Source organism: Coturnix japonica, chromosome 4, assembly GCF_054131305.1.
Source record: "Coturnix japonica strain WE chromosome 4, WE-NBRP24, whole genome shotgun sequence".
Taxonomy (NCBI): domain Eukaryota; kingdom Metazoa; phylum Chordata; class Aves; order Galliformes; family Phasianidae; genus Coturnix; species Coturnix japonica.
In genome coordinates this window covers 80873834-80885204 of record NC_140666.1, presented here as the reverse complement: position 1 = coordinate 80885204, position 11371 = coordinate 80873834, and the positions used below count along the sequence as shown (strand labels likewise).

Here is an 11371-nt window from a genome sequence, read left to right as displayed (position 1 = left end):
TTTTCTTTGCTTTAGAGCGATAATCACAAACTAATCGATCGCATTGATGAAGTTAACTCGGGTATCTGCGCGTAGGCTCGACGTGCCTCTGTTACTCTGGCACAGACAGGTACCGGACCGGCCACAAAATGGCCCCCCAGGAGACACCTCCCGCCACAAGGGGGCGCACTACAACGCCCCAAGCGGAGCTCCCCTCCGCGGTCCGGAAGGGCCGTAAGTCCCACCCACCACTCTCTCATTCTCCCCTCGGATTGGTTATTGTCCTCGTCACTCCTAGGTCACCCACCTGCTGATTGGTGAGTTCTCAGGGGGCGGGAAGAGGCGGTGCTGGGCAGGAAGGCAATATGGCGGCGGTAGCGCAGTGCGTGTGGGGCTCGCTGCGCTCTCGGTCCCCGCTGCTGGGCCTGGCACTGAGGTGAGCGCGGTGGTGCTGGGCTGGGCGCGTCGCCTGGGGCCGCACTCGGGGTCTTTGGGAGCGGGGTCCAGCCTCTCGCTCTCCGTTCTGTTGGGACAGGGCTCGGGCCCGCCGTGTAGCCCTGTAAGCCGGCTTGCTTGGGGCGTTGGGCCGGCTCGGCTTTGAAGCGCCTCAAGGGCCTTCTTGTGGGCCGGCCTGGGCTTGGTGTAAGGCCCGAGGTGCGATAAGGCCGCTGCTCTTGCCGGGCCTCGGGCGGCTCTTGCGAGTGGTTGCATCACACAGTGTGCGCTGTTCCTATAGCATAGGCTGGACCGAAGGGGCACTCACGAGCAGCTGTCCGGTGGTCGGTATCTTGCAGCGAGTTGTTTTTTGCAGCTGTTAAAATAAGCTAAATTCAGTTTCTTTAACAAAAGGTTCTGCAAATGGATTCCATAGTTCTAGAATCGTTGATCTGTGCTCTGATGCTCATTTGTTGTGGATGTTGCTTTGTCATATGAAGCATCCAATGTGTCCAGAAAGCACTGATATCTTCCAAGGTAAGTGGTTGATTAATACCTACCATATGTTTTCTGCCATAGGACCTCTCCACGACTACTTTGTGTGGCAACGCAGAAGAGCACTGGCCAGAACTTGGAAGAGGACCAGGGTCAGAGCCACAATGAGCAGAAGGCTGAACCCAGTGCTGCTGAAAGAATGGTAACTGAGGAAAAGGCCAAACTGGAAGAGCAGCTCAAGGAAGTTACTGTAAGCGGCTTCTGTGCAGTCTGTGCTTGTACCTTCCGGGTTGAGCCTTGATTATAGGTTCTCAGTGCATAGTCTGAACACAGTAATCCAACTGCTGTTTAGTTAATGGATTAAAAAAAAAACCAACAAAACTGTAATTAGATAATTTCTCAAAGCTTAAGAGAGAGGATTTACTGTAAGACCCAAAACATCCCATCCTGCTCTAAAACAAGAACTTCAGGTAGTTTCATTCTGATTTCAGGATGGAACCTTGTTGGACCTGTGTTAGTCCTTGGAAGCAGGGAAATTGCTTCTGCGAAGTTCTTTGCGATGCCAGGCAAAGCAGCATTAGGAATAGCAATTAGTATATATATAATCATAGGAAAAAGTTGACTCACCTGACTGGTGATAGGGCCTCTGGCTACAGAACACTCCTTCTCAGGAAGTAGCCTTCATCCAGAAGGTGCTCTCTCTTTGGAAGATAACCCCTAAATGAGCCCTTCCTGTCACGTGGGAACCACAGCTGAATTGCTTGCATCTTTGCTTCCTGGGCCAGCCACCCCCTTCACCAGGTGCTCAGTCATCAGTTCAGCCTGTGACAAAATAGTTCCCCTGCAACCTGGAAGTTTGTTGCTGTAGGTCCACTGACTTCAGGCTACTTTGATTTTTGCTCAGTGGAGAAATAATTCTTTGAAGTTCATTTAAGGCTTAGAATGTATCTTGTATGTATGTATGTAGGCTAAGAGTAGGTATTCTTAAAACAGCCACTGACTTTTCCAAAGGTAGGGGTTAATGATTGTTGGCTTGTATATAATACTGCACTTATTACGTTGTTGCACAGTGGGAGTTTGAACCCATCTCTTCTGGAGATGCCTTTAAACAGGAGACTAACATGCCGTGTTGCATTCCCACTATCTGGCCTAATGAATCTTGTATTCTCTCTCATGCATGACTTAACTGAGAGTGAATAGCACCCCAGGAGGTGAGAGGTGTGGATTAAACAAAGGCATTGCTTTTCTGGATGAGTGCATTATATAAAATGCCTTTCTAGAGCATTTGGGACTTTGAGGACGTGGCCCAGAACCTCCAGTAGTAGTAGTGCCTATGCACTGTAAGTAGTTTGAGATTCCTTTCTGCTGCCCTTGAAAGACAAAACAGAGATTGCTTAACACCTCTGTTACAGCATATACTCCTGGCTATGTAAGGCATCTCTTCAGTCAACTTGTTGATGTGAAAGTCAACCTTAGAGAGCGTGCAGGTCCAGAAGAGTTCTGGGTCAGGTGGTGCAGCACTGAAGTGCTGAAGTTTGTTAAATCTAGTTCTTAATGCATTTCTTGCTGCAGGACATCTTGCTAGGAACGTACCTAAACTCAGCCTGATAAACAGAGGAGTTAGATTTTGTAGTCTGTAAGGTCTGAAAAGCCTGGAGGGCAATGTGGTATGCATGGAGAGGGAAGAGGCAGATTGAATGGTTGGGCTGAATCTTATTTGTCAGAATATGTGGTGACTATGAAGACTGCCTGCAAACACTTGCCAGAAAAAGCAGAAATCTTTAGGAAAATGCATGCATCTGTAGTGTTAAAAAGTCCTGACAGCAAATCCGTTCACAAATACTGACTCTGGAAGCCAGTCCTTACTTCCTTTCTCTAATTTCTTTCTGTGCTGAAATGAAGCAAACAAGTGACTTTGCAAGAAGGATGCGGTGATAATTGTCATGCCTTCAGTTTGCCTAAATTTGTGATCTAAAAATGATGTAACAGTAAAAGAGAAATGCTGTTTTGTACTGAACTTGCTTTAGAATTATTTTCAACACTTCAACCGCTTGGACTGAAATCTCTTCTTGATTTGTTTTCTGCAGGATAAGTACAAGCGGGCCTTGGCAGATGCAGAAAATGTGAGGCAAAGAAGCCAGAAACTAGTAGAAGAAGCAAAGTTGTACGGTCAGTGAAGACTCTTTGTTTTTTATCTTAAGACCCAGGAATACCAACTTGAAAAGCAAAGCCTGGAAAATAGAGCTAACTAGCCTGCAGTTTTGACAAGCTGTGCTTAACAGTTATTCTGGCTACTTAATTTAACAAACATCTCTGGGGAAAGGGGTTTAAAAATGGTTCCTCACTTGGTAATAGAATTATAATAATAATCTCCCTTAAGATAGGGCAAGACTTAACCAATTTAAGTCAACAACTTTGAATTTTGTTTGAATTTGGCTGCCACAGGTTGGTGCACTTTGTTATCATTGTACCTCTGTGAAGAAACATGTTCTTCTACTGAGTTGCTTTGTTCTTTTGTGATTGCTTGAGACAGTCTATCTTACATGAGATGAGTCCAGATTCTTTTAGGGTAAGCCAGAGATCAGCTCCAGGACACAGGCTGCTGCTGGTCCAGGAATTACTCAGCATGAGGCACAGCCTCTGGCTCACTCTGTAAGCGCGGTTTGTAGTGGGAGGAGGGGTTACAAGTGTTCTGTTCATTAAGGAAGAATCACTGTTCGCCTCTTAAGATTCCTCATCAGTCTGTCTATGACCTTTTTCTTCTGCAAACACTCCTACTACATCAGATTAAGAGTAGGAATAGAACAATATAATGCATTGGTCTTCAGGTGGATCCCACCATGTGAGAGACAAAAGATCTGTTCCTTAACAGCAGGAAGTGATATGAAGCCATCTGGAGGTTTTGGTAGCTGTCAGTGTCATCTCACTAGCATGGTTTTCATTTATGTGGTGGTGGTTTTTAATACTTGCTTTCCTCCCTCCCCTTTCCTTTCTTTTTTAGGTATTCAGAGCTTCTGTAAGGACTTGCTAGAAGTCGCAGACATTTTGGAGAAAGCAACACAGAGCGTTCCAAAAGAAGAAATAAAGGATGAAAATCCTCACCTGAAGAGCTTATACGAAGGTCTTGTCATGACAGAAGTACAGATCCAGAAAGTGTTCAAAAAACACGGGCTGCTCAGACTGGACCCTGTCGGAGCCAAGTTCGACCCCTATGAACATGAAGCGTTGTTCCATGCTCCCATGGAAGGGAAGGAGCCTGGCACCATTGCATTGGTATCCAAGATTGGCTATAAGCTGCACGGGCGCACGCTGCGGCCTGCCCTTGTGGGAGTTGTGAAAGACGCTTAGCTGCTGAATCAGATAACTTAAAATGCCATACAATTATTAAACAGCTGGATGGTTTTTCTCTTACATCGTGTTTCCCTTATTCCTCCGTCCCCCAAGAGGTTTCAGTGAACCAGTTGAGGTCTCCCAGTGAAAATGAAGCAGTCAGTGACATTCTGTTGCTTAGTGGCCTTCAACAGTGTTCCTTCAGCTCTCTTCTTTCAGTAATATTTGTTACAACCACGGCTACTGAAGGTACATTAAAATGAACAAAGTGCTCACAATTCTGTTTTTATCACTGTAAAGTGAAGATCCAGTCAGTGGTTCAGATGGTTCCTTTCCCTTTGCAGAACCTAACACTGCAAAAGTGGGTGAAGTCATACAGATAATTACTGGTACTCTGCAATTACCTATTGGCTTTTTGGCTGATGGAAGCACCCATTTTTGTAGTGTGCCTATTCAGAAACAACCCCTCTCAACAACTGAAGTAGATGTTTGTGAATTCTGACCTGTAAATAAAAGGTGAGGGAGAACAGACATCCTTTGTAATTGTTCAGCCCTTTTAGATCAATAGTCAAGTTAAGTTGATTGACTCAAGAAAACCATCTAATACTTGTATGGCATTGAAGAACCAATACAACTTACTTATCCTATCTATCTCTGGATTTTTAATTTAATATTTAAATTGATTTAATGGATTTTGATAGACTTGTAACTTTTAAGCTCTGCAATCAATTTGTTATGCAAGATGTAGTTAAAGCCCCACTGAGAGTTAGAATACCTGAAGTGGTATCTGCTACATTTAGAGCTACACAAGTAATTGTGTTCTAAGTGACTCAAACAACAGTGTGAACTCAGCTTCATTTCTTGTGTTTGCTCACCTTGGATCTTGGGCTGCAATAGAACTTTCCCATGTGCAGCTCTTGTCACGTGTAACTGCACCTGCTGCACCCCATTCTGCAGAATGAGGCTAAAATACAGTGCTAAGAGCGGCAGAGTGCTCTGCTCTGTGTTCATCTGGTCACGTTGAATGGATGGGACCTGCCAATCTACACACCTGACAGAGTGTCTTCCCTCAGATCCTCAAGGCACATACATGTAACACACCAGACTGAAACATCAGAGTCACACACGTTATTTAGGACCTGGTAATGGAATAGTAAGGGCTTCTGAATTTTCGATCCTCACTGCTGGTGGTTTGGACAAAGGAGCTTCTTAAGTTCACGTGTCAGTTGAGACTGAGATTTTAGTAATGAATTGACCAGCTCCTTAGATGGTGTCTTTGTTAGACTCCGTTACTTTATTTAAGGTACCGCTAAACGCAGCTTACTGGTGAGTGTTCAGCACAGGACTCAAGCTTGTTTCCTTAAAACTAAGTGAATTCTGAACAACATCTGAGTGAAATAATTCCTTCTCCTCAGTGTGCCCCTGCAGAGGAGGTAGCATACAGGAAAGCCTTTACTGAGCTCTCCAAGCACCCGTGTGCTGACAGATGACAGCAGAATACAGTGAAGAAATGAAAAAGTGTGTGGCTCTGAAGTGTAAGAACAGCTAATAAAGCTGCCACTGCTACCTCTGTCCTAAGCTGGTTTGTTACAAGCACTTCACGCATCAGCATGTAGCTAAAACGCATCTCTGGTCACTGCTGCCAGGGCTTTGGCTGGTACAGTGAGGAAAAGGGCTACGTTACCATGAAATCAATAGTGGAAAGAAACTTTAATACAAGTTTATTTACCAATATACAATGCAAAAATCTAGTAAAATGCTGAGTGTGCACAACATCAGTTAGGTTTTACATGATTTCAGCACAGACATTTGTGTGCCTGGCACAGCTACGCCAGTACACTATGCAAATGAGTGCAACATTCCCTTTAAGGAAGAAGCTGATGAACCAGAGGTGCTCACCAGGTACCCTCCTTCACAGTATTGAATTCGTCATCACTTAAGAGCACCTGGGGCACAAGCAAAAACACCTTGCAAGGAAGAGCAGTAAACCAAAAGGCTGACGCAGCCGATTACAATTGCAAAGAAACCCAGTGCAGCCACCATGCAAGAGAAGAACGACAGAGTGCTTCAGCTTTGTGATCCACAAGGCCATTTACAGGCAGAGGCTCCAACACCTCTTAATGCCATTCTTAACCCTGGCTGGGACTGCAACAGAACGTAGGGCAGGAAGGGCTGTAAGCAGGACGCTGTAAGGAGCCCTCCTCATCTGTTGTACGCACAGAATGAAGGTTAATGCTCCTTTGCTACTCAGTAAGTTGTACTGTAACGCACAGCTGAGACTGATGGAAGCACGTGTACAGCAATACAACAGGCCGACTGCCGCCATCTACCAGCAGCAGGTCAGACTGAGCAGCTGACAGCACTTTTCCATCGGCTTGCATCAATGCTGTTAGGGCAGATCCTATCGTTAGCATTATTTTTTCATTTGAAAATAAGAGCATTAAGCATTAAACAAACAAACCAACCAAGCACCTCTTCATTAGCAACACGAAGGCCAGGGTATCGGTACAGTACAGGAAGTGCTTCCTGACAAACACAAGACACAAAGTTGAAGAGTTTTTGCATTGCTTTTTCTCAGCCCCTTCACCACAGGAGAAGCAGCACAGCTCTACTAAATCGCCAGCTTAAGATAACTGCATCTGTGCTTGAGAAAACAAAACAGCAGCTCGTAACAAAGGAATGCTTAGACTATGTCAGTTCCATCTGAAAACACGGGACAGCAGCATCCTCTAGTGCAAGTCACCTTTAGAATCGACAGCATAGCTGACAGTGAGACGCTGCTTCTAGGGAAACCCTTTCCAAGGGATCAGCATTTGCTACAGCAAACATTTACCACCTTGAATCTGCTTGCAAATATAAAATAAATATCGATATCCATATCTCATACATTAAAAATACTTTATTTTACATTCATCCTGATGTTCAATAAGTTACGTCTAGCACCAAAGAAACATTTTGGAAGGGCTGAGGAATTCAGGAACTACAAAGTGAATGCAGAATTCAGTTCTACAACGTCTAAATGAGTCATTGGTGCCGAGATACTTTTATTCTTCAATTACTGTTCAGATGGGCTTTAGGCTATTGCTTCAGTTAGGCTTAGGTGTGCCAAAGCACCGTAGGAATATAAAATTGAGATCTGAGGAAGATAGGAATAAATCAGAAACCCACATCTGTGTTAACCTCCCAGCTGCAGCCAGAGCCGGGCAGAGGAAGAACCGAATTGCATAACTCCAAGGCTGGAAAGGCTGAGCTTCCTTTCCACAGGAGAAGGACAGAGAAAATAATCAACGGTTCACACCTTCTGAACTTGTCTCGCGTGCTCTCTGTACGTGCATGTAGGTGGAAGAGGTTCTTAAAGCTACTGGCGCACTGCAGTGAGTTACAACGCTGTCTCGAGTGCCCGAGAAGCCACTTCCAGGTGAGCCAAAGCACTCCTCCAGAGCACACAGCCCTTTCCTTTCCTGGAGGGACGTAACACCACAAGCTCAAAACAAAAAGGCACTAAGAGCTTTTTTGTGTGTTATTTTTCCCCTTCTCCTTAGAAATGCTGGCTTTATAACTGTACTCTCTGTATTCTAAACTCAGCGGTAACACTACTCTGATAACGCTGGAGATACTGACTCAAAACCAGTTCTGGTCAGCGTAGCTCTGCCAAGCTGCAGAATTAATACTGTTTGTAAGATGTCGGGGGCTCCTCTCTGACCACAGCCTGCGGCACCAGAACCAGAGCACAACTCCCGTGTTCACAGCTGTTCTCAACTCAGCTCCACCTCCTGGCACACCCACACAGTGGAGCTGCTGCCCAGCCAGCCACCACGCACAGCCCAGGTGTGATAACACTGATGTCTGTCACACAGAATCCACTCTCCTTTATTAATTTCACATGGCTGGATGCCAGCACAGGAATCTAAGAATGAAATGAAGATAAAGAAAAGCCGCCTCTGCTCCTCCGTGAACACCTTTCCCTTAACTGGTATATACTACTAAAACAGCGGGGTGGGTGAGGTGTTTCTATTGTGCTCTGCTGCTCTGTAACTCCAGCCCTGTGTGGCAGGGAGCGCAGCCCTCAGAGAGCTCTGACAACACAACAACACCAAAGTGGCCACTGCGGCAAACCGAGATCCATTCTGCCAACCACAGCGGAAACTTCAGCACATTTAGTCCAAAAGGTTTGGAGGTACGTGCAGCCAGAAACCTGCGACGGCTGCATCCACCGCTCTGCACTCCAGGAGCACAGAGCTGTGTGTTGTCATCTATATACTTTCCTTTTTAGTTTGTATAAACCAATCTCAGTGGCCGCTATGAGCTTCAGAACGGAGCTCCCTGTCCCCATCCCTCCCAGCAGCTCTCAGGAGGCAGCTGCAAGAGCTCAGGCTACACATGCTAAGCACAGCAGACAGGAGAGGAAGAGCAGGTTCCCCTTGCAACAGGAAGAAGTTATTTCACCACCTGAGGTTGCCAGGGCAGCATTCTGCCCGCTCTAAGCCACAGCTGGCAGCCAGAACCAAACACTTCACTGCAATGCTGAGCCCAGTGCAGAGCACACAGCTGCCCAGCCAAGCTTACACTCGGGTCAGGCAGCTCTCCAAGAAGCCTTCGCACACAGCACAAATACCTGCAGGCACCTCACCTACCAACCCGCATCACAGCTCACCAGCGCTGCACCCCACGGAAGCTCTCACCCCACATCCTGACACCTGGGCTGTGCTAATGGCAGCGCTCCAAAAGCTCAGCAACGGCCACACCAATCCCTGCACCCCACATCCGACAGCTCAGGATTTCTGCAAGCTCTGCTTGGCTGCCATCACTGTGACAAAGAACATCAGGGAGAAGAACTCAGCTGCTGAAAACCAGCTTCCACCTCCGAAAACAAAAACAAAAAGGAAAATAAAAGGCAAAGATTATGGCTGACATTGACATTGATCCAACAGTAAGGAGTGAAGTGATCACCCCAGAACCATCGGACTTGAGTAGGCTCACATGAAAGCAATCTCTTTGAGTAATGTAACAACAGTGTACTCTAACGAGTAATCCAACCGAATGGAGAAGTTTCACAATTCAGGGTTTTTCATGACCCAAAGCAAAAGTGTGCTGGGAGCACCGCAGGGGGGGGGGGGTTGTTTTTGCTTCTTTTGTTTTTGTTTGTCTGTTTTAAATGAGATAATTTCTGTATCTCCAGCGAGGGCAGGAAAAAGAAGGGAACCTGTCAGGTCTCTGATGCGGTGGCTCAGATGGATGGGCCTCATGACGCGTCTCTGGATATCCAACCGCTCTCTGTTAGAAAGTTTAAAATCCTTTTCTTCAGTACCTTATCCAGGTAACTGGGGAGGCGGCTCTTGGAAGGAATCCCTTGTCTTTTCTGAAGATGGTCTTTAATGATGATGGTTTTTACAGTCACGTAACGCGCAGGACTCAAATTCAGAGAGCTGCAAAGCACTTTTTCCCTGTCCGATAAGAGTTCGAAACCAGGCAGGTTTTCAATGGCAGCAAATTCCCCTTCTTTGCCGTCCTCCTTCCCCCTCTTGGAGCTGGCAATGTTTTTGTTCTCCTTCCTCTTCTCCCGTTTATGTCTGGCCGCCTCGTATTCCGCCGACTCTTCCATTTTGGTGATCCCATTCCGCCGGTACCGCTGCAGCTCCCGGATCTTTGCTCGCAGCACCCTTTCCTTGTGCATGTTCTCAAAGAAGTCTTCAAACTCCTTACAGGACATGAACTGGTACAGAGGCCTCAGTTTCAGCCTCAACTCCTTTTCTTCTTTCGTGATCTTTCGTTTGGGAGTTTTCTCCTTGTCTTTCTTATCCTTCCCCAGGAAGGCCGGCACCAAGTTATAATCTCTCGCAATGTTCTTCCGACGTTGCCTCTCCTTGAGTTTTCTTACGTACATGTCTACGTGAGCTCTTTTCAATTCTATCTCCACGTCATCGTCGTCGTAGTTCACCGACAGGCCACTGATCAGAGTCTCAGCATCCTGGTCGTATTCGATCTCGTAGTCGTCCCGTAGCGGCATGTAGCCCAACTGCTGCTGCTCAGCCACCGAGATGTCCAAGGGCGGGAGCGGCGTGGTCAGGCTGGGGGAGAGAGGCCCCCCGCTGGGACACGTGTGGTCTGTCACCCTGTTGGGGATGGTGTCGGGGATGCAGGCCTTGCCCAGGTTGCCGTGGATGTACATGCTCACGTAGTGCTCCATCACCTCCTGGGGTGTCCGGGATGCTCCCACGTGAGCAGCCATGTCTTCCTAAACGTAAAACAAGGAGGGGCAATAAGAAGGTTCCCGTTATACCTCCAGCACAGCACTCGCTCCTCCTTCCCTGTCCCTCAAAAACCGACTCACAAGACACCACGATGGCTCCTGAGTCCCCGAGCTCAACGTGTCACCTGCCAGAGTTCTGCTGCTTCACAGCATTACTTTTGGAGCAACAGAGAAATAAAGAAAGTAACAGAGAAATAAATAAAGAAAAGGGGCACGGCTTCAAGCTGAAAGCAGGGATACTGAAGTTGGGGCCGTCAGGAAGAAATCCTGTACCCAGAGCGCAGCGCTACACAGGACAGGCACATAGAGACCAGCCGAGCTCGGAGCTGCTCGATGCCCCGCATCATTACGGCCCTTACTCTCCTTACCCAGTTTCCGAAGCCGAACTGCTCGATGGCGTCCAGCAGCAGCTGCTCCTCCCGGCTGCTCCATCCACCCTCCGCCTCGGCGCCCCATAAGGTGAATCTGCCGCCGTCCACCAGCTGGTAGCCGTGCCATCGGCGGTGCGGGCCGATCTCGGCTCCGGCCGAGAAGCAGTCGGGGCAGAGCTCGATGTCTGCGCACTCAGTGCAGCGGAAGCGCAGCGAGCTCACCTCGGCCAGGCAGTACACGCAGTACTTCTTCCCCAGTTCCGCCATCTTACCCCGCCCGCCGCCTCCCCGCGCGCACGCGCGGCCCCGCCCCCGCTCACACGCGGCCAATGGCGGCGCTCCCGCCGGGAGGAGCCTCGCGCCGGGCGACCAATGGGTGACGAGAGCTCGGGCTGCCCCTCCGGATCGCGGCCAATGGGGGCGAAACGCCCGTTGGCGGGGGGGATTCGTGTGAACGAGAGGCTGCGATTGGCCGAGCGGAGCCCTGCCGCCTTTCGGGCGACCAATCGGA

General features: G+C 47.9%; 2 protein-coding genes across 2 annotated transcripts; one reads left to right on the top strand and one right to left on the bottom strand.

The window, feature by feature from the left end:
• Positions 1 to 326: 326 nt before the first annotated feature.
• GRPEL1 (GrpE like 1, mitochondrial) lies at positions 327 to 4320 on the top strand. Its single transcript, XM_015862808.3, has 4 exons — positions 327 to 415; positions 994 to 1159; positions 2997 to 3078; positions 3911 to 4320. Exons 1-4 carry the CDS (start codon positions 345 to 347, stop codon positions 4255 to 4257), a joined length of 666 nt encoding a protein of 221 aa, XP_015718294.1. The 5' UTR covers positions 327 to 344; the 3' UTR covers positions 4258 to 4320.
• Positions 4321 to 5930: 1610 nt separating this feature from the next.
• Positions 5931 to 11135, bottom strand: TADA2B (transcriptional adaptor 2B). Its single transcript, XM_015862807.3, has 2 exons — positions 10858 to 11135; positions 5931 to 10474 (listed from the first exon to the last, which is right to left on the bottom strand). Exons 1-2 carry the CDS (start codon positions 11125 to 11127, stop codon positions 9482 to 9484), a joined length of 1263 nt encoding a protein of 420 aa, XP_015718293.2. The 5' UTR covers positions 11128 to 11135; the 3' UTR covers positions 5931 to 9481.
• Positions 11136 to 11371: the final 236 nt, after the last annotated feature.

Coding starts and splice junctions, on each gene's coding strand:
- GRPEL1 (XM_015862808.3), top strand. CDS start 345: ATGGCGGCGGTAGCGCAGTGCGTGTGGGGCTCGCTGCGCTCTCGGTCC. Junction 416..993: donor CTGCTGGGCCTGGCACTGAG/GTGAGCGCGGTG, acceptor TTTCTGCCATAG/GACCTCTCCACGACTACTTT. Junction 3,079..3,910: donor AGAAGAAGCAAAGTTGTACG/GTCAGTGAAGAC, acceptor TTTCTTTTTTAG/GTATTCAGAGCTTCTGTAAG.
- TADA2B (XM_015862807.3), bottom strand. CDS start 11,127: ATGGCGGAACTGGGGAAGAAGTACTGCGTGTACTGCCTGGCCGAGGTG. Junction 10,475..10,857: donor AGTTCGGCTTCGGAAACTGG/GTAAGGAGAGTA, acceptor TTTTACGTTTAG/GAAGACATGGCTGCTCACGT.